Raw genomic sequence first — 27059 nt, forward strand, 5'->3', positions numbered from 1 at the left:
GCCCTGAGACAAAAACAGTAAGGAAGAAATAAAGAATATTGGATCATCTTTAAGCTAACATGATTTGTAGCTTAGCAGAAGTAAGGAACCCCCAGTGAGGAAGTTAATGTGGTTAAAATGTGTCAAATTCTGGTGTTGCCTTTACACAAGAGTCACTGCAACGTTCACTAATGTTTAATCTACAGTTGTTACTTTTTATAAACGTTTTTGTTAATGTTAATGTTGGAGGACCAGTCAACCTCCGTGCAAACAGGAGCCGTCGGCTCCGGCTGGAAACCGTCCTTCACGTGGATCGTTTCCGGGGAGTGAGTGATTGTGTAGCCGCGGTGGTGCTCTTGAACACAGCCCTTGCATTTCAGTCCCGGGTAAATTTCTACCGATTCAACGTCACGAGTTGTTGTAGTGTTTCTGTGTTTTACGAATTAAGACACGCTTCATTAAGCGCGTGTTATTCTTGCTTTCATTAATTTAGAAAGACCGTTTGTTTTAGTTCCTGTTGAAGTATTGCAGCAGCGTGCAGAGCACCAGTCTGCATCACGAGCAGATACACAGGAGGGATGTCGCGCGGGTAAGTGTGGGAGACATTAACATTAACGTTACTGGATGTTAACGCAGTAAAACACTGTTTGTATTTGCTATGCACAGAGTGGACATGCCCCACAGCAGCAGTAATATAAATGTAGCAATCGTTACAGCAGTAAATCAAGTGGTTGCATTGTTTTGTTGTGTGTGTGACTGAGAGTGAGACGGCTGGTTGCTCCTCGTCCTTTTAAAGCCGTTGTGTTGTCTCATGGTAGTGAGCTGGAAAAGCTGGACCCGGCTGTATTCCAGAAGCAGTTGCACAGTCTGAAATTTAGGTAGGCATTTTTGTGTTCTTCCTACTGTCGTGTCAGCTAACTTTCCCCTTTAGCGTTGCAGTCTCAGACGTCGAAATTAACACAAACGGCTCACATTTACACATATAAATGTTGCAACATGCGCCGCTAGAGGCGCTCTACTTTGTAAACTAACAGCCAACGTTTCTTCAAGCGTGCTCATGGGCGAGCAGTTAGCAAAGTTAGCTAACGTTAGCTTGAAGTTACAGTCAAGTTGCAATGTAATTTAAATCATTTGACATAATTTTTGACAAACTGATTTTTTTCTTGAGAGTTGTCAGTTGTTTAGTGGTATAACGGTAGCCGAACGATTAATATTTATGTCGAAGTAACCACTTTATTTTGCAGCAGATAATGTTAGCTACTAAGCTAGGTCAACTTCTCAGTGGTCAGTTAGTGGCTAGCTCGCTGCTGTGGAGCACAACACGCATGCTTGTTGACTTAGGTTGCGGGGAGCGAAAGTGAAATACACAGGCTTTGTTCACAAGGACACAAATAGAAATTAACACATTTTTAACGTAGCTATATTTTTTCTTTGTATTTTTGTTATCTGAAACGTGCAAGTTCGCATGTTTGTGTTTTAAAAATAGTTTTGGCACCTCTCTGTTTCTTAGCCTCAACAATGCCTTTTAGCACATTCCAAGTGTCATTACTTCCCATTGATAAAGAACAGGAGAGAATAACTGGACATTGTTTGTTAAATAGGCCTCCCTTCATATATGTAAATGTGTTATAACAAAACCTAAACACCTCTCATGAATGCAGTCCAATTCAACATCTTTGCAAACTATAACCTCATTAGTTAACATGTAATTAAATGTTTACCTCTCTGGCAGTGTCAATCAAAACTAAAGGTTATATTTATAAAGGTAGAGTTTTGGCCAACAGGGCTGTCTAGTGTCTGCATTGCTTTTACCATTGACTTGGATCCTAACATGCGTGTTATATAAAATGTTAGAACTGGCATTGTAGAGTCTCCGGGTAGAGAGCAACTTTTAATGGGTGACATGATCCAACACTGAAATCAACAGTGGCATTTGAAGTGTTTCACTCTAAGTTTAGAGTTTAAACACACTTCATTAAAAAAAGCCACAAGTTTGTGTTTGTCTTTAGGGGATTGCTCTAGCTAAAAAGTTAGTTCAAACATGTCTTTACATGTGCAGCTGCAGCTTCTGATGCTACATCAATGAAAAGTGAATTGAATTTTGTTTGAAATGTTTAAATGAAATACATTAATTAAAACTCAACAACACCTTTCTAATGTCCATGTCAACCACGTCATATGTTCTTTTCGATGTACACTTTTGTTGCTGAGATGTGTTACCACTTCTAGTCTGTCTACTCATTCTTAATAATATATTTATGTTGAAAATTCCAGTAATACATGTTGAATTATTGTTTATCTGTGTGGTTGCAGCATGGAAGAAGAGGGAGATAATAATATGTGCAATGACACTGACTCAGACGCAGCAGATGGCACTAAGAAGGATGGTACCAAGTGTACGGTCAAATGGACTCAGGAAGAGGTGAGTGAAGAGAAGACTTTGACTCTGACATGTGTAATTCAGGCATTTTTCTGATTATAGTATCTGGAGAAACACACTGTAATTGTCAGTAGCTTATTACCTTAGTGTCAGTGACTAAAAGTAACTGAAGTAAAGGTGCAGACTCATGATTAAGAAACTTTATGACATAATTGGTTGGTTCGTCAGCTAATGTTAGAAGTTTCAAAGTCTGTTCAAGATAGCCTGTGCTCCAGAGTTGACCTTAAAGCTAAAATTATATTATACTGTATCTAAACTGATTTCTTCTTGTGTGCAGGATGAAAATCTCAAAATCCTGATTAGCAACTTTGGGAAAAAAGACTGGAAAACCATTGCCAGCTTTTTACCGGTAAGAACTCATCAGAAGCAAAATCACTTGAATGGAAGGGAATTAATGACAAGTTTAAAGTTTCCGAAGGCCAGGGGTGTTGCACCATTAAGTCTGACAGGTTGTTAACTTAAAAAATGCAAATCTCTGAATGTTTACTAATCCCTCTATGTTGATTTTTTTTTTAAAATTTCTTGGATAATGTACCTTGTTTTCTTTTCCTCCAAAACAACCTGTTTGTTGCTTTGACAGGGGCGGACAGAATTTCACTGTATGCACCGCTGGAAAAAATACCTGGATCCTGACTTAGTCAAGGGCTATTGGTCGAAGGAGGAAGATGAAAAGGTCCACAGAACATCTCATACAGACTTAGTTTTAAAAACAGTTTGTAGCTAACAGTTCCCTTTCTCACTTTGCACTCCTCTGTTAACATATGTATCTTCTCTGGACAGATAATGGAGCTGGTAAGCAAGTACGGCACCAAACACTGGTCCATGATTGCCAGGCAGCTGAAGGGGCGGTTGGGGAAACAGTGTCGTGAGCGCTGGCACAACCACCTCGACCCGCTGATCAATAAGAGCTCCTGGACTCAAGAAGAAGACCTCATTATCTACAAAGCCCACTCCATTCTGGGAAACCGCTGGGCTGAGATTGCCAAGCTGCTCCCTGGAAGGTGGGTTTGATAGCTGTGATTAATTTTCTGAAACTGAAAAATGTGAATGACGGGGAGTCAATTGTATTATTCGGTTTTCTTTCTTAAAATAAGGGTGTTGAACTAAACGATGTATAAGCCTGCTTTAACCCGAAATGAAATAGGGACTTTAATGTACTTTTTTTTTCCTCTTGCAGAACAGACAATTCAGTGAAAAATCACTGGAACTGCACCATCAAACGTAAAGCAGAGTTGGGCTCGTTCAGAGACGATGCTGACAGCATTTCCCTCGATATTCAACAGTTTGTGGAGGGAGAGGTACAGCACTTATTTGGTTTAGGGCATACTGTGTAAGGCAGTCAAAGAAATTTTACCATTTGTACACATGTTTTGTCTCAGCCATTTCTTAGTGAGTAAATTCAGATATAAGATAAATGAATAAAAATGGTTGTATGCTAGTTGATGAATCATCATAGGGATGTAGCAGGTGACATGTTTGTTGGTTACAGTTTCAAAAATGCAAAGATAATGCTACATAATTTAAAGTCAATACTAATATACTATATAATCATATAAGCTGCTAGTCAGACTGTGAAAGAAAAATAAAAGCTATGGTGTTATTTGTGACACTAGTGCATTCACACTATATGTTATGTTACAGGTGGACTTCAAGTGTGATGTTGTATTAGACACTGAACCAGTAACCCCCAAAGTGGTAAGCTTGCCTTGATGATTTTCTTTAATGACTCAGCTGTGTTTGATTATAAACTTTTATCCAAGGAGATACACTCAAATTTCACCGAGCTATGTCAAAAATCACGAGTACCTGAAAAAACGAAGTCATTACAGTAACCATCCGAGTTAACTGTTGTTTTTTAGAGGTGGTCCTTGATGCATCACTGTCATAGGCCAAACTACTACATGTTTATTTATCTTCTAATGTTATATTCCCAGGTTGCAAGCGTAGTTTCACTCTCCTACCCTTTGCTTTTCTGCAGATAAGGCTAGAGAAAGAAAAAAAGCAGGAGTGTCAGAAAGTCAAGCCAAAGATGGCCGTTCAGCTTCCTCAGACTTCAGCGTCCATGAGTCCTTCTTTACCCCGCAGTTCGAGCTCCAGTCCCAGTTCTACCTCAGGCGCTGCACCAGTAGCTGCGCCGGTGGACCAGAAAAAGTTTGTCACAGCAGCACTGAGGATGATCGCTGAAGACATGCTGCCACTCAGGTGACTTGTAGGGCTAGTGGCTGTTGCAGTTTCCTTGTTGGATTGTTGTCTAAAGTTGTCAAAATACCCAAGTTTTTATTGTAATATAATATAATAAAGTTTTGTGCTCTGTTTGCACACCAAATAGACATCCAACCACCTGTCTAGATCGCACATTCTCATAATTGAAAATACACAATGTCAATTTAGCTTTACTATGTTTCCCACAGTTTTGTTGAAGGCGCAGGCTTCCGGTCATTCATGAGTACCATCAGCCCTGAATGCAACAAGCTATCCCAGCGTGTCATGGGCCTACAGCTCTATGATGATGTGGAGAGAGCCATCAAGCCTCAGCTCATCCGTGACCTTAAAGCCAGCCTTGCCAAAACCAAAGATGGTGAGAGTGCCATTCATGTCACCCTTGACCTCTGGGCTGGGGGTCAGTCCCATCCAGCGGATGAGCCAGTTGTCATTGTGCAGCTCCACTTTGTCAGTGATTCCTGGCAGATCCGCCGTCCCATTGTGGCCTTCCGTCACCTCAGCCACAAAAACCTCAGCACGGCTGTGGCGAGGGAGCTTGAAGGTGTGCTGCTGAGCTACGGCATCTTTCCTCAGAGCATCGGCTACGTCCTCACCAACCAGGCCAAAGGAGCCCTGGCTGGAAACAACTTGTTCTGCGACTACAAGATCATGTGCTCGTCAAACAGAGGAGAATTGGATGGAGATGAGTTGGTGACATTTCTGTCAGACCAGATGTCTGAAACAGAATCCCCCTTTTCAGAGCTACAAATCGGGAAAAGAACCCCGTGCGTGGCCCAAACATTGCAGCTTGTGATTAAGGAGGCATTGAAGAACTCCAGGGTGGTGGAAAACCTGCTCTCGCAGGTCCATAATGTGGTAGCTTTTTTTAGGAGCAGCGCATACTGGAGCGAGGTAGGAGAAATTTAAACTGATTTGGCGAGTCTGTTTTCTTCAAGTATATCAACCAGTTGAGCAAGTCTGTTTTTCAGATTTTATACTGTAGATTTCAACTGAGGCAGCAGCATCAGTGCTTGTATGATACAAACCAGACATTATTAAGAAGAAATGCATCTTTATCCACGACATTTATTTATTATCTAAAGGTTTGTTTGTCAGCTGCAGGGTTATGCTAAATCACAAATTCAACAAGTTCTGACTGTAGTGACATTTTGTTTTTTGAATCTCTGTTGCCATGAACTCGCATAAATTGTATTGTCAGACTTTAACTGGACATTTTATAAATGTATAACTGTGATGTTAACTGTTCAGTCTCAAAGAGATCAGATTTTTCTTTCCTGAATTCTTGTAACCTCTCCGTTTTGTATCATTTCGTTGTTTAGGTCTTGTTGAAGGAGTGCAATGTGTCCTTGTGTCCTTCCACCAGTAACTGTCGCTGGAACTCCATGATGTTGTCTTTACGCCGTATGGTTCAGGAGTCCGCCTGGAGTACCATCATGACTCTGCTCGCCCAGGCTCGCATAGAGGCCAGTGACACAGCCAGCGTCCCGCCTCTGGTCATGGCTAAGAGGGAGCAAGTGATTGACATCCTGGGTCTCCTTGAGCCCTTTGAGGAGGCCTTGCAGGTAAAACAAAAAGTTACTTTCTAGAATGTAGTGCGTTAGAATGTTTTACAAAGATAACAAATAATAATATTAACTGTGAATATGAGATTTATTTTTTTAAAAACCAAACATGTTCTGAGCCACACCAAGCCTCTCCTTTTTGTACTGGAATTGCCAAATGTTCAAGGTTGACTTTAAAATGTGAAGTTCTAATGAACTTCTCATCTTAAGAAGAAACATAAACTGTTTTTTTGTTATTCCAGGTATTAGACGTTGAAATTACCATCTTTCTTGCGCACTGTAGCTGACATCAGCCCACATTGTGCTACAAAACATATTATTGGCTTGGTTATAAAAGCAGTACAGGATTTTGACAGACATTTGATCTTAGTTTGGAACTGTGAATTACTGAAGCAAAACAAACAATATTATGCAGTTTTTCCTGTACTTTAATGTATTTGAGATTCATTATCAGAAGACTGCCACATGTTGATTTATTTTATTTTATGTTTTACTATTTAACTGTGCATAGTGCATCAATTTGCACAGCTCTTTCTTGTCCCGCTCTCAATTCCTCTCACACTGACAACGGATCCGTCTTCATCTGCCGCTTCAACCTTCTTTATATGAAATCACACTGTAAAAGCCTCAACAGCTGTGTTCTCATCGAAACCGCACTCACACAGGAACCACAAAATATGGAAGCTACAGTAGCTTGGAAAACAGTGATATTGGGCCCTTTGAGTATTTCACTGTTTATCAGACCACAGATGAGACAAGAACTGGCTAGCTAGCACGCCGGTCGGTCCTTCTGCCTCACTCCCGGTTGCTAGGAGGCTACTTTGCCGGGAGGAGAGTGGGCCGCAGCTCCAGAGACGGACCTTTATTTAGCGACTGTAGCAATTGGAATTCAGTCAGCACAAACCCCAGTGCTTGGAGTCACAGCAGGCTGGTGACCAGTGGTAGCTACGAGTTACGAGTCTCACCTGTGTAACGGCAGCAACAGAAAGTTTGCTGAAACACTGTTTTGAACTCTTGACTTTGATGCTACTTTGCAGCTGTGGACAGGGAGACAGCGGCACAGAGAGAGAGAGCGAGAGAGAGGGACCACACCGTAAGGTGAAGAGGTGGTGAATTTACAGCTCAGAGAAAGTTAATAGGATACAGCTTCTGGCTTTTGTTGATATCTAGTGTTGTCAAACAATGCTGTTGGGCATTTCTAATCCATTGTTAGCACTGTTAGCTTGTTTACTCCATGCTGTGAATACCACTGTCACACTGTATGTCCTACGGAGCCCATTCAAACTTTAAAAATTTGTATGGGAAACGAAATGAGTCGTCGAATAATCGTATTGAACAACCAAATCTGATTTTAGAGGCATTATTCTAAATCAGGTACAGCCCTAGGAAATACAGTATTATGGTACTGTGTTATTGGTGAGAAGGTTATGTGAGAAAATATCCTTTTTGCCTCTTCTAACTCAGGTCCTGCAAGGAAATGGAGTGACCATCTCTTTCATCACACCTTCCCTCATTGGCCTTGATAAGACCTTGGAGGGCCTCGTCACCAACTACACCCACTTCAACAAGGCCCTGCGCTCAGGCCTCCAAACACATTTCCAGTCCCTGATTCACCAGAAGGACATGATACTAGCTGCTGTGCTCGATCCCAGGATCAAACTGCAGGTACTGTGATAGAGCACAAACATTGCTGTTTTGTTATGCTATCTCATTTTGCACATACAGGCCAGATGGACTGAAAACTTGCAAGTCAGGCTACAAAATTGCTTCATTTGCCATCCAACACTCATTTTATATTAATTTCTATTCATTTCTGTAGAGCTGTATTTATAATAGCCTCTGTTTTACATCTCTGAGTACATAAAGGACAAAAACTATGTATTGTTCCTCAGAATCTGAACGCTCATTCTCGCTTGAATGTTTTTTCCAGCCATTTTCTGATGCCAAACTGGAGAACCAGACCGGTTTCCTAACGCCCCCATCAAAGAATGAGGCTCGCACCATCGTCGAAACCACATTAAGAAGCATGGGAGCCTCAGCATCTCCTTCCGTAGAGATAGATAAAGACCAGACAAGTAAGGAATTGACAAAAGACCAGGATGCTGCTGAGGAGAGCCAAGACAACACGCTGCTGGAGACATCTGGTGGCAGCTCAGATGACAACAACTGTGACAGAGTGAATGGAAATGACCTCAAGCGCAAATCCATCTTCAACTTCCTCCAGCCGCCCGCAAAGACCATTAAGATTGCAGAGCTCGATGCGTACCTGGCAGAACCACTGCTGGAAAGCAACTCCAGTGTGTCTTACTGGAAAAATGCAACTCGATTTCCCCTGCTCCAGGGCATCGCAAAGAAGCTTATGGCAGTACCGGCCACCTCCGGAGGCTTCGATCGGCTCTGTCCGATGGCAGCATGTATTATAAAAGCCAAAAGGAACCGCCTGCCATCTCACACCACAGAGAGACTGCTTTTATATAAAAACTCTTTAAAAACAAAGACTGTTAAAAAGCCCAGCGGGGGTCGCTAAACACTGATGGGTTCAGTGACAATTGGTTCTGGTTATTCTGTCGTCCTCACTTGCTTTATTGTACTCCACATGACGCTTCCACACCCACTGTACACTATTCGTCTCCAGTGAATTTCTTTGAACACCTGAATAAACAACCTGAATATTGTTTCAACCTTGCAGTAGAAGTCAACAGCAACAAAATATATTAAAAGTATATTGAAAAAGAGGGTAATCTATACAAAATTTCTCTTTTGTTGAAATAACAACATAAAACACGATAACAACTAGGTCCTTATGAGTTGGATTTGAATTTTTTTGAGTTGGTGAATCCTACTGGTAGTATTACAAAGGGCAGTGTGGCAGACACTTATGTATACCTTTATGCCACTGAATGATGCTGCAATAAAATCTGCAACAAGTGTGATACGCGTCACAGCTTTACATCAGCCGGTGTTTCTCCTTGAGCAGATATTGGATAGTTATTGCTGTACCCTTTGGCAGTTAAATTACTCTGTGTGCATGGCTGTTCAGTACCTGGAGCAAAAAGTGACTAATATTTTCTAAAATTTAAGACTGCCAGAATATGCTCTGTACATTTATGTAATCTTTTTTTTCTTGTAATTTATTTGTTTTGTACGTTGTACAGCAGGTGCAGATGAACTGTGTATTGGGTCACTTTGCAGTATATTGAATGAGAGATCATGAGAGATTGTTCCTTTCAGCATTTTGTAAAAGCCATGGTTATTTTAGTAGTTTTACAATTTGTATATTCGTTTCATTTGTCAGCTGTGATTCAGAGTTGCCACAATACGTTATTCTTTCCAGAGTCTTGATGAATGAAACTGTTTTCGCTCCTAATTGGATTACAGTGTCTGATGGGAAACGTCTTTTTGCATCTGAAGCTGACATTATTGAACAGGCAGGCTTTTAAACAAACCACAGTTCACATTTAATAACAGCTAACTGATTTTATTACAGTGATGTTTGATCATATTGTGGTAGTAAACATCATTGTGAATTTAAGAACTTTTACCTCTTCTGTGTCTACATGGACATTTTCAGAGAATGTACTTGTATTAAAGAATAAAGCTATTCTCTACACTTTCCTGTACATTTGGTCCTCAGTTTTCACATCCACCTCTGTGTTTTCTAGAAGCGCTGTCTGTGTTAGAGTATAACTATAACTATAACTGTATGCTTTAATAAGCTGGGAACAGTCTCTCTTGACTTTCTCCATGCCACAGGCCTATATCCGTGGATGTATTATAATGGTAATGTATTATATCCCACTATAATACATCCATGCTATAGCCCAGGATTTTGGTCAGCAGGTGCCAGCTGGGGTGTAATGACCGGTGTCAACAGCGTGAGGCAGCAATGCGCCAGACGCGCCTGGTCTGCCATAAAAACCTAACAGAAGAAGTAAAAGTACTTCCGGTGTCACGACCCTCCGTTGGCCATGTGCATGTTGGAAAAGTAATGATGAAGCTGCTCTTATTAAAGGTAAATAAGAAAAACAAAGCCGCCCGTTGTACCCGCACCAAGAACAGCAATCTTCGGCAGGACGGGGAATGTGTCAGGCCAGCTGACAAAAGACAAACACCGTAAAGTACCCGCTAAACTAGCAAAGTAGTCTGGCTCGTTAGCTAGCTGTTAGTTTTCGCCATGGCTCTGTACATGAAAGCCGCTGAGATCCTGGAGAAAGCCGAGAGGAAGCAGGGCGCTTTGAAAACTCTGGTTTACGACAGTAAATTCCCGAAAATAAAGCAGCTGTTCGCTCTGGTCTGTGAGACCCAGAAGTTTTCCTCCGTCCTGGAGGAGATCATCGAGTCCACCAACCTGCTCAAACAGACCAAGCTGAGGATGCACCTGGCCAAAGTGCTGGTGTACGACCTGCTGCTGGGACAGGGGCTCAAGTGCGGCGGGTCCTGGAAGACCAGGATGATGAAGCATCGCCCCAGACTGCAGGCGGTGCTGGCCCGCATGAAGGTGAAGCAGCAGGTCAGCAGGAATGAGGACTTGCTCCCGGCCAGCGTCCAGCAGCCCTTCGGGGAAAAGCTGCCCAGGTACAGTGATGGAGGAAGCTGTCAGGTCCTTTACATAAGCAATAGTACTAATACCACCCTGGTAAAAATACTCTGCTACAAGTAAAAGTCACGCATTGACAATGACACGGAAAGAAGCCCTGTTATGCTCATTTTCTCTGTCATATTTGTATTTTGGGGGTCTACTAGAATAGGTTGACATGCTTTAAGGTAAAGTAAGTACATATAATTGGGAAAACGTACTTAAAGTATGAGAAGTAAAAGTATCCCAATGCAGAAAAATCTTAAAAGCTCAAATTATTTTAAGAAACAAACAAACAAACAAAAAAACCCCCACCTTAAACATTAAAAGTTTAAAAAAAAAAAGAGGAAAAACACCCAAAAAATTAAAAAATTGTTTTTAAAAAGAAGAAAAAATATCAGTCTCCCCTCAATTATGAAAAAAATGGGAAAACCTACAACTTCAAAATATTAAAAAAAGAAGAAAAAAACATTAAAAACCCTCAAAATTATAAAGAAAATTGAAAATAATAGCCCCCCCCCAAAAAAACCAAACAAACTTAGAATTATTCAAAAAAAAAAAAAAGAATAAAAAAGATAAAATAGTTGGCAATTAATTTTCTGTGACTCAGCTGTGATTAATTGATCAACTGTTGCAGCTGTATTTGTATAAACTGTTTTGTAATTTAATGGATTACAAATGTTACATATATAATGCCAAAATCTTAATTTATGAAGTAACTAAAACTGTCAGATAAATGTAGTGTACTAAAAAGTACAATATTTACCTCTGAAATGTAGTGGAGTAAAAGTATAGAAAATAAAATACTCAAGTAAAGCACTAGTACAGAACTTGAGTACATGTACTTATTTTCATTCCACTGCTGTCCAGGTATGTTCGTGTGAACACCCTGAAGACCACCGTGGAGGACGCTGTGGACTATCTGAAGAGGGACGGCTTCTCCTACCAGGGACAGGCATGCAGGCTGGATGACGTCACCCTGAAGGAGAAAGACTTTGTGATGGACCTGCATCTGCCAGAGCTGCTGGTCTTCTCTCCTAAAACTGACTTCCATGACCACTTCCTGTACAAGGCTGGCCACATCATCCTGCAGGACAAAGCCAGCTGCCTCCCCGCGTACCTCCTCAACCCCCCACCTGGCAGCCATGTCATCGACGCCTGTGCCGCCCCTGGGAACAAAACCAGCCACCTGGCAGCCGTCATGAAGAACAAGGGCAAGCTGTTTGCCTTTGATTTGGATGCCAAGCGTCTGTCCACCATGTCGACTCTCCTGCTCCGAGCTGGGGTCACCTGTCAACAGCTGGCAAACCAGGACTTCCTGAAGGTGGACCCTGACAGCCCGCAGTTTAAAGATGTTGAGTATATCCTGCTGGATCCATCCTGCAGTGGCTCAGGTACAGTAGCCAGCTATCCCTGCGTGTTTTCCAGGTTTCTGTTCACCTGTCAGCTGTCTTTACAGGTATAGCTCTTGAGTCCTTGACATCCCAGTGAGCCTGTGGAACATGTGACTGTAGTTTCATATAAACGTTAATTAACTAGGACAATAGTTGAATTTTTTTTTTCCATGAGAAGTTTCATATATATACATTTAAGATTATTTTTTTGGGCTTTTATTACCTTTAATGGACAGGACAGTGTGAGCGTGAAAGGGGGAGAGAGAGCGGGGCTGACATGCAGCAAAGGGCTAAGGCCGGAATTGAACCTGTGGCTGCTGCGGCGAGGATACAGCCTCTGTATATGGCACGCCGCTCCATCCACTGAGCCACCAGGCACCCTCACATGAGAAGTTATACTGTAGAGAGACCTCGCAGGTCTCTTGGCTTGTGAAAAGTATGGTCAGTCAAAGAAAAAGCTCCATGATATGTCATACAGGACAAGAGAAACCTTGCAGGTCGTGTCAGTTTGTGGAAGTAGTTTGGAAATTTTAATAGCCAGTGTTACATGAGAAGTCACAATTCAATGAGTTGCCCAGTTTGTGGCAGAACAAAATCATTTTTTTTTCACAGCTTTACATATCATGTCTCTATTTTCTGCACCAAATTATAGAGAGCAGTATCAATAAGAGTTTCGATGAATATCGCTATCAATAAGCAGTAACGGTATCGATATTGATAAAATCCTAATGATACCCATCCCTATTTATGATGGAGTTAGACCTGCATAAATATATTTAATGTAAAGTAGGTCATTCTGTTAAGTACAAATATCTGTCAGGTTATAGTATACAGTACAGTATTACCTGTATAAATGTAGAATAGGTCAATTTGCCAGGTAAAGATATCTGTGAGAATGGACTTCTGCCTGTGTAAATGTAGTTCATTCTGGGTAGGTCATTCTGTCAGGTACAAATATCGATCAGAATCGACGATAATCTGCATAAATTTAGTTAAATGTAGAGTAGGCCATTCTGTCAGTGTGTTGCCAGAGACATTTCCCCTGTAAACCTTTCAAGTGGTTTCACTGAAATAACTGTTTGAAGCTCAAAGATGTAGAATTATTAAATACTTCACAAAAAAACAACAAAAACCAAATCCAAAGCTGACTGTATCTTAAGTAGGTAAATGGGCTCCACCGTGACAGCTACAACTGAATAATTCTGCATAAATTTGCATCAATATTTAAAACTGAGTAATGGTAAACATAATGTTTTGTGTGTCATGTATTAGTCACAGGGGGACATTTTACTGCAGAATACTTTGTTGGACTTTTCACTTTCTCAGAAATATTGTTGTCATCAGCTGCATCATATTGGTGGTTTGTTATTCTCTGATTTCGTCATTTGAATAATAGAAGCAGATGTACAAAGAAGAAGCTGATCAGTAACCTGTCGACATGCTGGCATAATTGAATCTTTCTCACAGCCTGAATATAACGTAGGATTTGTCTGCATTAACCCTTTATATGCAGTTTACATGCTGAAACAGGTCAACAGGATCCTTTATAAATTCAATTATCACCACAAACCAGAATACTAGAGTGCTTCTATACAAACAAATTAGAAAATTATTTGCTATAATGTGTGTGTGTGTGTGTGTGTGTGTGTGTGGTCCAGGTATGGTGTGCCTCCGGGACGATGCGTCCTCTGCTGACCAGGAGAAGGTTCAGGCTCGTCTGGCCTCCTTGGCCTCCTTTCAGCTGCGGTGCCTGAACCACGGCCTCAAGTTCCCTCGCCTTAAGCGCCTGGTCTACTCCACCTGCTCCATCCACAGCCAGGAGAACGAGGAAGTCGTCACGGCCTGTCTGCAGCAGAACCCGGGCTTCAGGTAGCAACCGTCCACCCTCACCAGCTCAGGACAAACTTAGTGATGTTGTTGTACCTGCATATATTTGATCATGTGTCTTTCCCAGTGTTTTCTTGTATATTCTGGATCGTGTACACATTTGCATCCTGCCTTTGGTTTTATTTTTTTCTTGACTCTACTCTGCCGTTTGTATGATTTAGAATGAAAATGGAAGATATGAAACCAGCTCTCAGTTTCTGGCTTCATAAATCATTGGAGATGGAGCTGGTCCCTGAATGTGTTTGTGTTTTCTCCTGCAGGTTGGTTCATCTGCTGCCTCAGTGGCCTGAACGAGGCCTGGAGCCGCTCACTCAGTGTCTGCGTGCCAGCACTGCAAAGACCCGCACACACGGCTTCTTCGTGGCTCTGCTGGAGAAACACAGCGAGGCCATGAATGAGAAGCAGGAGCTAACAGTCCTGAAAAGGTAAATACTGAGGTGTCATCTAAAATAATGCAACAACATTTTAAATCCTATTGTTATATTTTTGAATATTGTAATTAATTTATATTTTCTTAGAATTAATAAGGAGGGAGGGACCAGAGTTATTACAGTTTTGTATTTTTCATGACTATTTTTATTACTATTACTAGTAATATTATACTATTATACTACTATTACTAGTAATATTATATATGTATTAGTAATTATATAGTATTAGTAATATATATAATAGTAATAGTAATATATATATAATATTACTATTATTATTATTTTCATTACTTATTTTTATTTAGTTTTTTAATTTTTGGTTTTAATTCAGTTTAATTTCTGTTTGTTTTCCAGAGTGGGTTTGCTAGTTTTTATTTTTTTTTAATTAATTAATTTATATGGTTTTTTTTATTATTAATTAAGGTCTTTAATATATTTATATATATATATATATATATATATATATATATATATATATATATATATATATATAATTAATGCAATTTCTTTTGTTTTTAAATGTTGAGTTTGAAATGGAATTAGGCAGGTATGCAGTGTAATTATATGAAATCTATGATTTTATCAAATTAGATTCTTTCTTTCTTTGGTGTGTTATTCATAAGTTACTATAGTCACATCATTTTAAATAAAAAAAAACAAAAAAACATCACAAAACTTAATGTCCACAAACTTAGTGAAACACAGGTGAGCCATTTCACTCTGTCATTAGATGTGGAGGTTGACTAAAGCTGGGTGCTCTGTCACAGCGAGCCGGAGGCGTCAGCTCTCAGCCCGTCTGCCTGCAAGAAGAGACCTGCATCCTCAGAGGGACGAGTCTGAAGCTTCAGAGACAGAGGACAAACCAGCACCTGCAGAGGGACAGTCTGACAGTACACCTGGCAAGAAGAAGAGGAGGAAGAGGAAGAAGAAAAAGAAGAAGAAGGCAGCAACAGTGGAGGGATTAGGAGTTTGAAATGGGACTGAGACAGCATGTTGTCTGGAGGGAATACTTTATGTAAAGAGCTCTTGTCTTGTGGAGAATGTAACGGAAAAGTAAAGATTATTTTTTACTGTAATATGTCTGTGTTTCAATATAGCTAAATGTCCCGCCAGTATTTTTATTTAGCAGACTGTGGATATTTGCAGACAGAGTGTTCAGTGTCACAGTCCCCTTCCTCAGGAGTGCTCTCCCTGCTTATATTCGTAACGCATCATGTCCCTGTTCACCGTCGCCTACAATCTCACGTAACTCTCACCTCGGCAAACATGCAACTTCTTGTCCAGCTCTGTATTTTGTAAATGATTGTTTTTATATGTTCAGTTTTGTTCACTTGACTATGTAAAGCGCCCTTGGGTCTCTTGAAAGGTCCTAAATAAATTATTATTATCATTATTATTATTATTATTATTATTATTATTATTATTATTATTATTATTATTATTATAGCTTGGTTTTATATAGGGCCTTTGAAGAGACCCATAGTAGATAGTCCAGTAAACGAAACCTAACAACATACAAAAACAAACAAATACAAAATACAGAGATAGGAAAGTTGCATGTTTATTATTATTATTACTACTATTATTATTTTTAATATCAATAATAAGAAAAATAAATTATTATCATCATCCTCATTTTAGAGACGGGTTCGGGTGTTCTGTGACAATTTGTGTCCAGCAGGGGGCAGGAAAACATCAGCTAACCTGCTGAAGAAGAAGTTTATTTCCGGCTAAACAGAGTCAACTATTGGTTCAAAGACTCCTGGCTTTTGTAACGCTTTTACGCAAGTATTTCATAACTATTGGACTCCGTTGTTGTGAAGTGAAGTTTGTCCGTCCTGGCGCTGGCTCGGACACATCTCTCTTTTAAACGTAAAGTAAGTAATTTGTATCGCTATAAGTGGTTTTAATGCAGTTTCAGTTGAATGCATGAGGTTGACTGACAATTCTCTCTCTTTATCCAGAGTGGTGTTTGTTGCAGCCCGCTCCCAGCAGCTTCTCCCCCGGCTCTGGCAGCAGGATGTCCTCGGTGCCCAAAGTGAGACTGTCCGGAGGTCTGGAGATCTGCCGCGTGCTGAACGGGATGTGGCAGGTGTCCGGGGCGCATGGTCCTGTGAATATGTCCAAATCAGGTACACACCGACCCCTTGTCATTGAAATAATGGAGACGGTTTAAAAACATCTGGGTGTGTTGGGCACTGAGGGAAGGATCACTAGTTTCATTTGTTCGAGTGTACTTTATGAGATCTAAATAATCGCATCATGAAGTTAAGGTGATGTTCACTTGTTAAACTTACAAATGCAATTATGAAAACACATCAAGGGAGTGTGCGTTTTAGCTTATCAAGCGCACCACAGTTTGACTGGAAAGTCGTGGATGATAACGCCAGGGCCACGCTGCAAGAACAGATAACAGTTTATTTTTGTTGTAAAAGCAGATAAGCTACACATGATTTTTAAGTCCTCGGTTGCCAGTGTGCAGGGGTTGTACAGTGAAGCTGTGTCTTACAGTGTTTAACTAACGTTTAAAGGTCAGCTACACTACATCTAAAGTTTGCTTTTGCTATTAAAGCAATGTTATAATGATCATACATATTAATTTCTCAGTAGTCTCTGTACTAAACCCTTTAAATCCTAAGCAAAGCATCTTGATTACTTTCTAAAACATGGGAAGAAGCCAATGAGCAGTGAGAAGATATTACCCAAAAATTATCTAAAAGTACCAAAAAATTACATGAATATTATTAAAAAATAATAAGTAAAGTGAAGTGAAATATGTAATTATATATTTAAATATATTGTTCCCAGAGATTTAAAAAAAAAAAAAAATTATAATTCTACTTATTTTGTGCAATATGTCGAACATTTCTTACCAAGTTGTTCATTGCCTCGTTGCTTTTTCCCATGTTTTTGAAAGAAATTACCCTAATTTGCTTATGTTTCAAAGGATTAAATATTAATGGCAGGCGTCAGAAGGCAGCACAAAAAAAGTAATTTCGCTTCAGGTTTCAAAAGGGTTAATTACAATCAGAACATACAAGAATTATGTCTACGGTATTAAAAATGCAGATATTTCAGAAAAAAAACATCTTCAAGAGGCTAAGGTTGCAAGTATTAAGTGTGACCTCCCTTCCCAATTAGCATGTCTCGTGCTGTCTCTCCTGGGCAGACAGCACGAGATTTACAAAAATTAAACTTCTGGTGTATTTACACCAGTTTGCATTCAAGACAATTGCTGTATGATTTCATGTTTCACACTAAATATTGACTTCAGTCTGAAAAGGCCATTTTGTTGTGGCTTTTTTGGTGTTTTGATGCACTGCACATGTTCCTTGTATGCTTTGTTTGTATCTTAATAAAGATACAGATAAATAAATTAATATATATATATCTCCTCATTACAACTTTGCTAAAAGAACAAATCTATATTGGGCTAAGACTTAGCGCAGTACTGTAGATTCATAAACACATAATTTGCACATTAATGGAATTGTGATGCATTTAATCTCTAAATGTTTCCCTCTTTTTCTCTCCAGTTGAGGCCATGCAGGCGTACGTAGATGCTGGTCTGACCACGTTTGACATGGCGGACATCTATGGCCCTGCAGAGGACATATTTGGAAAGTTCTACAAGGTACACACACAGCATGCACACTTTAAACTAGTAACTATTACAATAACTGTAATGATAAAATTCTGACATTTTATATCTAACAGGTCAAAACTCAACTGTGGCATCATAATGTTGTGGAAAAACACTTTTTCGTCCATTACTCAACATAACTGAAAAGAAGTGGAGATATTTGGTCAGATACTGAATTGGTGATACTAATCTTGGGTGTCCACCTTGTAACTGAGCTGATTATATGAATCTTATGTGCTACTGGGGGATGATCTGTGTAAAGCGTCAGTGTTTTCTCAGACTTGAAAGTAAACTGTAAATGCAACGTGGTTGTATCCCTCCACTTGGTGCGTGGAGGGATACAACACAAAATTTTTAAAAAAATTTTCCACTTACAATACTACTATACTTACTACCACTTAGTATACTAAGACATTTTTTTTGTCACAATATGTAATGACCTGTTTAGACATGCTATATATATTTTTGACATAGTTTACTATTGACATTTTTTATATCTTTAGACAGGCTATACTATGACTTTTTTCAACATGATATGTAATGACTTCTTTTGACATTTGATGCTATGGATTTTTTTGGCAATACAATAAATTATTTAGGAATTATTTTTCAGTATTTCAGACAACACTATGACTTTTCCAACATACTTGATTTTTTTATTTTTTTTTCCAACACACTATATTATGACTTTTTGACACACTATACTATGACTTAAAAAAAAAAAAAGACTAGACATACTATACGCCCCTTTTTGGACATTCTATACTCCAAGTCCAATGACTTTGGACATACTTTACAGTGAACCTTTATCTTTTTTTTAATTTTTTATTACAACCTATGCATTGACTTAAAAAAAAAATAATACGACTATTTTCTACATGTCATGCCATGACTTTTTTGGCATACTATACTATGACATTTTTTTCGACAAACTAAACTGTGACTTTTCTTCAAAGTGCTATTTTGCTCATAAATACCTGCAACAGCATTCATTCCCAGGATCGGGAATAAAGATGAAGAAACAATGCCCAAAACTAAAAAAAAAACAACATAGTTGAGTATAAATTTCCAGAACATATTTTGTCACATTTAAGTAAACTGACAGCACATAAGAAGCTGTATTATAGATACAGTTTTGTAGAGGAAAGTATGGCAGACACAGCTGTCATTCATACGGTATGATCATGTAAACTCAGTTCTGCTTGTTTATTGATTTCTGTATCCAGCTGTTAGTGTCGGTGTTCTCCACAAAGCTGCAGACACTCAGCACACACATTAAGAAATGCTCTAACGCTGTGCTCGCATGCACACATGCACGCATGCAGGCACGCACGCACGCATGCAGGCACGCACGCACGCACGCACACACGCATGCACGCACACAAGCACTCAGAAGCGTTGAGGAGGAGCTAATGCTTTCTCTGCACTTATTTTACACACACACATGCACACACACTCAAACACACACAGAGGTCCCAGTGTGGTTCAGATCAGATTTTTGTGGCTGATGTGCTGTGACAGTCTAATGGTATCGACCATAGTCTCAGCCGTTCACCTGGAATAATGTGCAGAGAAACAGAGAGCTCTTCTCTGCTCCAACCAGTCTCACATTTTACCTCCTTTCACAAGCTTTCCAGGCTCTTTGTTACTGTTACAGCTAACTAATCAACAGTTACTTCCTAACCACTGTAACCTCTTAAATAAATGACTTAACATTGTTTTTGGCAGTAAAAAGACATAGACAAAAACTGTGCAGTATTTAATAAAGTGCAAGATATTTAGCACGATAATCATAGACTATAATATGTAAGTGCAAGTCACAGAAGCAATACATAGCTCAATTCAAATGTTTGTATTTATATTTTCTTTTGTCTCTTTGTCTGTTCTGCAGAAACACAAATCCTCTGGGAGTGATGTCGCTCTGCAGGGTCTGACCAAATACGTGCCGAGGCCAGGACCAATGGAGCGCAAGGTGAGCTGCTGACAAATGTGTTGAGACAAGAGTGACACTCGCACTCGGTCTACCATGTTTAACAGTGAGGATAGTTTTTTCCACTAGAGAGCAGTGTGGGTCTTTATGAAGAACCAGGGTATCGCCTTTCCTTGTCTGTAAGGTTGCCCAAAAAAATTCCCAGGAAATATGTTGGTGTTGCATCTTGTCAAATGATTACCTCAGTAGGCTTTGTTTTATGATGTATTTACCAAGAAAACAATTCATATCACGAGTAATCAGATTTATTTGTGCTTTCGTGTCATTTGTACCTACAGCATGCTTGTATACCAGCAAAGACGAGATAGACAAACAACAAAGACAGAGCAAAACAAAGATAAGCAACCGTAGATGATATTTCTTTTTATGTTAAATTATTTAGGCTGTCTTATTCACAGTTATTAGGGCTAGACCAATACATTGGCCAGTATTGACTTAGCTAATATATAGATATTGGTGTATATGTCAGCCCAAGATATTGGACCAGACAACTGTATAATGTCCTGCTCAGTTAAAATCTTGGTCACATGTGTTTATTTAAAAATATTTATTGTCAGCTAGTATATATATATATATATATATATATATATATATATATATATATATATATATATATATATATCATAGAGGGTTTTCAAACCCTCAGATATCAATGTTGGTATCAGCCTCAAAATCCAGTATCACTCAGGCTGTACTTTGGCATTGTGTGTTTGTGTTGTCAAGGCAGAGAGACTTCTGAATCTTGACCTGTAAATTGAAGGAAGCTCTGCTCATTAAATTGGTCCAGTATCAGTATGTTACTTTTTACTGATGCTGGTAGAAACATGGGCTGACACATCTCTGTGCAGGTGGTGGAGAAGGCGGTGCAGCGCTCCATGACCAGTATGCAGGTGGACACTTTGGACTGTATTCAGTTCCACTGGTGGGACTACAGAGACAAAAGATACCTGGACGCACTGGGACACCTGTCTGACATGCAGCAGGAGGGACTTATACGTATGTACACTAAGCTACACAAAACATAATGCAAACATGTACAGATAAACAAACTGTTTATGTCCAGGTATACACACAAAAGATATTAGCGGGCTGATTTTGGCTTATCACAGATATATCAGTATTAGAAAATTGCAATATATTGTTGTTTTTATAGGCTGCATTTGATGTATATTTGAGTTTATTCATGATCTGGAAATGGTAAGTTTGATGAGGGCTAGTTGATCTTGAGTTCAGGTTATTTTGTCAGCTTTCAACTGAATCTCATGATTGTCATCAGCTGTTGGAGTCATTAATAATCTCAAAAAAACGTAACTTACTCTCGGTTTCTGAAGCTTTCAACAAGATTTTTTAACGGAGGCAACTCTAACTGAGGAAGGTCATGAAGTTTTGTTGAAAGCTTCTGATACACCAAATAAGCAGACCTTGTGCTTAGAATTTACTTTTTAATCATGGTCGATAATGAACCTTCAAATTCAACATTATTTGAATAATTTCACAAATTTGAAGTTTGATACATACTGTGGTTTTTATTTTTACACCATAAATTACCAGAGGTTCCCAGATAATACAGGTCATGTGTGAATTTATGATCACAAATCACTTTCAAATGAATGGATCATGCCAAATTGCTGTGTGATTGTGCAGAAGTTTAGTCTATTATTCCAAGCTACCGAGATGTTTAACCGAGGAGGGATCCCGTTGACATGCTTGCTTTGGGTTCAAAGATTTCAGTTCTTGTGAAAGGCATCTGAACCCAGCACAAGTGATGATGATCCAGGTTTCAAATATTTGGCTCTTACAGATTATTTTTAAGAAGTTTGAACCAATATATCCTATTGAATCATTTTAGCTCTCAGTTATCGATATTAGCAGCAGACTTAAAAAAAAAAATCTGTCTGTAATGCTTATCACACCTCACCATAAATATCAACACATTCTTTTAGTAATTTGTCTTTAGTGTTTGAAAAAAAGTACATTGCATCTGTTTCTTATTCTTTCCTGTTATCCAGGATCTTTACTTTTATTCTGAGAAGACTTCAACCTTTTTCTTCTCGTTTCCCTCAGGAGAGCTCGCCCTCACTAACTTTGACACACAGCGGCTGGAGGAGATCACCAACAGAGGCATCCGCATCTCAAGCAACCAGGTAACACCTCCGCCTGCATGTTAAACTGTGTGACTCTGATGCGGTGCATCTATAAAGCGTGTTTTTAATGTGTCCTGCAGGTTCAGTACTCTTTGATTGACCAGCGACCTGCAATCAAGATGGAGCAGTTCTGTCTGGCTAACAACATTCAGCTCCTCACTTACGGCACTCTGGGTGAGATATACCAACCATTAAAGTTTAAACCCAGTCATCATTTATTCATGTTTTAATCATCTGTAGAGTGATCACAAAGTAGAAGAACTCCACGTTTAAAGATGTAAGCAGCATCATGGTATAAAGATGTAAAATGGAGGGTTTCTAAAATGGAGTCGACGTGACGACGCATCCTCTCTCCTCTTCCTTCCCCCTCTACCATCGTTCCTCCTTCCTCGCCCTCCATCTCTGCATCCCATCCTCCTCCTGACCTCAATGGCCGTCATCTCCGCCCTCACTCCCCTCACTCCCCTCACTCCCCTCCCTTCGTTTTTTGTCTCTCTGCCTCCTCTTGCTTCTCCCACTTCATCCTCTCCGCTCTTCTCCGTCTAATCTGTTCTCTTCCTCCATCCCTTTATTTCTGCTGCCTCCGCTCACTTCTTCTTTTACTCCATCCTCCCTGACTCCTTTTAACTCTTTCGTCTGCCTCTGTCCTTCATCCCTGTCCTCTTTCAGCTGGCGGTCTACTCTCAGAGCGTTATCTGGGAAAGGCTGAGCCTAAGTCCAGGGCGGAGCTCTACACCGCCTCCCTCTCTAAGTACAAGAACATGATCGACTCTTGGGGTGGCTGGAGCCTTTTCCAGGACCTCCTTGTCGCCTTGGAGACCGCTGCCAGGAGACATGATTGCTCAGTGGCCAGCGTGGCAACACGTTATGTGCTGGATCGGCCAGCGGTGGGCGGGGTCATTGTTGGCTGTCGTTTCGGCATGGCAGGGGCGGGGCAACACATCAGTGACAGTCTGCGTAGCTGCAGCCCTGACCTGAAGCTGACGGCGGAAGATCACGCCGCTATCGAGGCAGTGACACGACGCTCTAGGGACCTCATGGCTCTCATCGGGGACTGCGGGGATGAGTACAGGAGGTAGAGGGGGTGGAGGGAGCAACTGGGAGTGACAGGCTGGAGGAGGAGTGAAGTAAAGGACAGGACAGACATCTCACACAAATCAGCCCCATAGTGGAAAAGAATAAAATGCAAACTCTGATGAAAATCAGTTCAGTTAGCCATTAAGATTTTTGCCACTTTTGTTGATTTTGATTAATATTAGTTTATGCTCATACATTATTTTACATTACATTGTACATTATAAAGAGCAGTGAGGAACTGGGGAATTCCAAGTTTTAATTTACCTCTCCCTTTAACTTCAAACAGCCTTCGAAGATTATGTGCCTCCAATTCGGTGAAGTTATTCTACCCGCTGAATATTTGATGTCGTTAAACAGATTGAACTTTTCTCCTGCAGGGTGTGCTCACACTGCTCAAGTGTTTTTTAATGTGGGAGAGAAGCTTCTCATTCAGGCTTTAGTATATTTGCACTGAGATGCACAAACGCACAGTAATCAGTGTTTACAGTTAAGTGTCTATTAAGTCTTTTAGTTACAGGATTAAGAGAAAGCTCAGTGTCTAAAGTTTTTTGTAAGCTTTTGTGCGGTAGTTTGATTTTATATTGTGTACATAATAAGATCTGATGTATAATTATTGAGGGTAAATAAATAGTTTTTATTCACATTTGCTGCTTTCCTAGCTTTTATAAATTAAAGGATCAGTTCACCTAAATGACAAAAACACAGTTACTATTACTATCATACTATTTCTGGTATCGAGTTGTGCAGATAGTTGCCAAAGAAAAACTATCCTTAGTGAGGTCTATGAATTATCCTGACAAAGCGGGACATTGTTACTGGACAGAGATGTCACTGTTGGGTTTTTAATCTTTCAGTGCTTAAGGCATCAGATATGAAATTCCAATTTAAGTCAGTGTTCTCCCAGTATTGCTGTGGTCCCAGATGTTTCAGCAGCGGATATATATTTCATTTTTTGTCCTAATTTAGATTATTGACCCTGTAAATTATATGACACAATGCACTGTTCATTAATATTCCTTTGTGTCTGAGAAACTGGTCATGAGGAAGACTGTTTGCATGTGTGTATGTTGGGGGGGCGGGGGCTCAGTGAAGTGGAAGGAAGAGGGGAACCCTGTAGCACTGTCTGGACCTACAGATGACGAGACCGTAAAGCATACATGTATATGAATTCACTTTTAGGGTAGAAGCATGTAATACATGTTTTATGAACTGTACTGCTGCAATGAACGGTCATTTTCATTGTGGATTAGTCTATTGATCATTATCGCGATCAAACATTTCATTGATCTATCCATTGAATGTTGGAAAATGGTGAAATATGTTAATCAGTGTTCCTCAAAGCCCGAGATGATGTCTTCAATTTTTTGTTTTTTCCACAATCCAAAGATATTCAGTTTACTGTCAGAGGAGTAGAGAAACTTAAGATACTTAATAATTATTGCCATGCAGCCCAGTCGGTGGTAATTGTTTTGGTGCAGCATGGTTGCTCAGTTCTAATACAAAAGAGAGAAGAGGGAAAAAATAAAGCAAAGACCGAAATATTCACATTTAAGAAGCTGAATAGCGGTAGAATTTTGACTATTTTTTCTTAAAATATGACTCAAACTGATGAATGGATTATCAAATTAATTGACAATTCATATACTAGTTGGCAACTAATCGATTCATTGTTGCAGCATTAATGATTGTTGATATATGTGTGGTAAATATATGGTTTTAATTGCCGAGTGCATAATTAATCAGTGTGTGGCGTGTGTTAGGTAAATGTGCTGTAAGCATGTTTTAATGCCGTGTTTTTGCATGTTTGCGTGTACAGTATGTGCATTTGGAAGGCGCTGAAGTAGCAGTAATTAAGATTGACAGGAGGTGTGTGAGCTGCACCACATGTATTCATATGTGCCATAATGTGTGTGTGTTGCTTTGTCTCTGCACTCGTGAAAAACAATCCATACGACAGATTGACAGATATACAGACAGATGCTCAGAGGGCCGTCGCCACGCCTGTCTGTGCTCCCAGCATATACAGTGTGTGTACAGTATGAAAATACACGCATACTGCACATGCACACACACAATCTGTCAGTCCATTTTACTTTCCTCCCTCACACACACTCACAGCTGACACACACAGTTCACCTCAAGACCAGACAGACTCCTGCTGTGCTATAGGAGTGAAGTCAAAGGTCGTCCCACATATCACATCCAATCTTCTGTGGTCCTTCCCACCAGCTGAGTTCACTCAGCGCTGTGTACAATGGACTGTGAGGTACAGTGAGTACCAGTGTTAGTTACACGGACAAAACCGAGCTTATTTTAATCCGAGGTAGCTGTTTCACCTGAAACCTACACACATTTAGTCACACTTTAAAACAGTTGCTTATGTTTCGATAAAGCTGGTGTGTTGAGTCAGGGGATATTGTTCCTACATTCAATAATGATTTGTACTTAATCACACAGATTTTGCAGATCCATCAGGAGATGGAGGTAAAGCTGCTGACGTGAGAATAAAACCCTTCAAAATCTAACTATTAAGACACAAGTAAAAGCACCCCACAGCAACTGAAGGCAAACAAAGCAAATCAGTAGGAAAATTACAGTAACTCAGAGTCAAACTTGAATTTTCAAAACCTTTTTAATAACTCTATATGGGACATGGGCTGATTTGATTACTTGCCATAAAGTATATCTTATACCCAGTGCGTTTTACTGTCACACATACGCGTGCGCATGCACACATTGAGATGCTGCAGTCTCCGTAAATCTTTCAATAGGCCTTTCAATTATTAACACACATGAAATATGCACACCAGATGGTGGATGTGGGTTTGTATGATCCTACAGACTTCAACCAGTCACAGGGGACCTTTGACCTAAACTTAACCAATACAGACTCCAGTAGGGGAGGCTTATGTACAGACAAGTACATGTTTACTTAGGACAATAAACCCTGAAGGACCCACTTAGATTGTGTTGAGGTTATATTTAAATTTTGACAGTGTCAGACGACATACTATACAATGATGTTTTTTAGGATTTTGGACGACATATTACACTATGGCGTAATTTTCTTCATAATTTCGGTTGACATACTATACTGTGATGGTTTTTCATGTTTTCGGACAACATACTATACAATGATGGTTTTTCATGAGTTAAAACAACATAATGTAATATGATGTTTTTTCTTGGTTTTGGACTTTCACACTATACTATGGTGTTTTTTCAAGATTCTGGATGACATACTATGCTATAAGTTTATTTCATGCTCATATTTCATACATTAATAGGACATTTTTTAAAAGATTTTGGATGACAGTATACTATAAAGTTTTTTTTTCATGATTTTGGACAACGCACTATACGATGATGCTTTTCAAGATTTCAGACGACATACTATACTATAATGTTTTTTCATGATCTTGGACGACAAACTGTACTTTGACTTTCTTTGAAGATATCAGATGATGCACTGTACAATAAAATTTCTTGGTTTTGTTTTTGTTTTTGTTTTTAAATATTGGAAAACATAATATACTATGATGTTTTTTCATAATTAACATCCTAGTATATTATAACATTTTCTTCATAATTTTTGCGTGCCATTTTGGGTTACTTTTGCTGACAGTGGTTTCATGTGGTTATCAGCTGTTTTTGGGACATCATATTTTGACACTTTTGCCATACTATAGCCTTGGTTTTTCGGTCATTTTTTC

General features: G+C 39.6%; 3 protein-coding genes across 5 annotated transcripts; all 3 read left to right on the forward strand.

Annotated features, from left to right (window-relative positions):
• The first annotated feature begins 217 nt into the window (after positions 1 to 217).
• On the forward strand, positions 218 to 9814 carry mybl2a (MYB proto-oncogene like 2a). Of its 3 annotated transcripts, XM_042490974.2 has the most exons (14): positions 218 to 365; positions 473 to 568; positions 798 to 857; positions 2293 to 2401; positions 2697 to 2768; positions 3000 to 3092; positions 3200 to 3420; positions 3597 to 3717; positions 4061 to 4114; positions 4398 to 4621; positions 4831 to 5533; positions 5962 to 6204; positions 7669 to 7869; positions 8135 to 9814. In XM_042490974.2, the coding sequence occupies exons 2-14, from the start codon at positions 558 to 560 to the stop codon at positions 8729 to 8731; spliced, it is 2709 nt and encodes a 902-aa protein (XP_042346908.2). In that variant the 5' UTR covers positions 218 to 365; positions 473 to 557; the 3' UTR covers positions 8732 to 9814. The 3 variants fall into 3 exon arrangements, with proteins under 3 accessions (XP_042346908.2, XP_087938491.1, XP_042346909.2); XM_088082365.1 differs by lacking the exon at positions 798 to 857; XM_042490975.2 differs by lacking the exon at positions 798 to 857 and having other exon boundaries at positions 258 to 568.
• Positions 9815 to 10130: 316 nt separating this feature from the next.
• On the forward strand, positions 10131 to 15568 carry nsun5 (NOP2/Sun RNA methyltransferase 5). The gene is given in 6 exon segments (XM_088082366.1): positions 10131 to 10779; positions 11651 to 12174; positions 13833 to 14043; positions 14322 to 14486; positions 15260 to 15320; positions 15322 to 15568. Coding segments are annotated over 6 exon segments (1506 nt in total). The 5' UTR covers positions 10131 to 10378; the 3' UTR covers positions 15466 to 15568.
• A 642-nt stretch (positions 15569 to 16210) lies between these two features.
• Positions 16211 to 23989, forward strand: LOC148188756 (uncharacterized). The gene is made up of 8 exons (XM_088082367.1): positions 16211 to 16369; positions 16457 to 16624; positions 18029 to 18126; positions 20027 to 20107; positions 20974 to 21121; positions 22190 to 22269; positions 22350 to 22443; positions 22939 to 23989. Exons 2-8 carry the CDS (start codon positions 16513 to 16515, stop codon positions 23346 to 23348), a joined length of 1023 nt encoding a protein of 340 aa, XP_087938493.1. The 5' UTR covers positions 16211 to 16369; positions 16457 to 16512; the 3' UTR covers positions 23349 to 23989.
• The last annotated feature ends 3070 nt before the right edge of the window (positions 23990 to 27059 follow it).

This window comes from Plectropomus leopardus, chromosome 9 (assembly GCF_026936395.1).
Source record: "Plectropomus leopardus strain MGB_pleo_1.0 chromosome 9, ASM2693639v1, whole genome shotgun sequence".
Taxonomy (NCBI): domain Eukaryota; kingdom Metazoa; phylum Chordata; class Actinopteri; order Perciformes; family Serranidae; genus Plectropomus; species Plectropomus leopardus.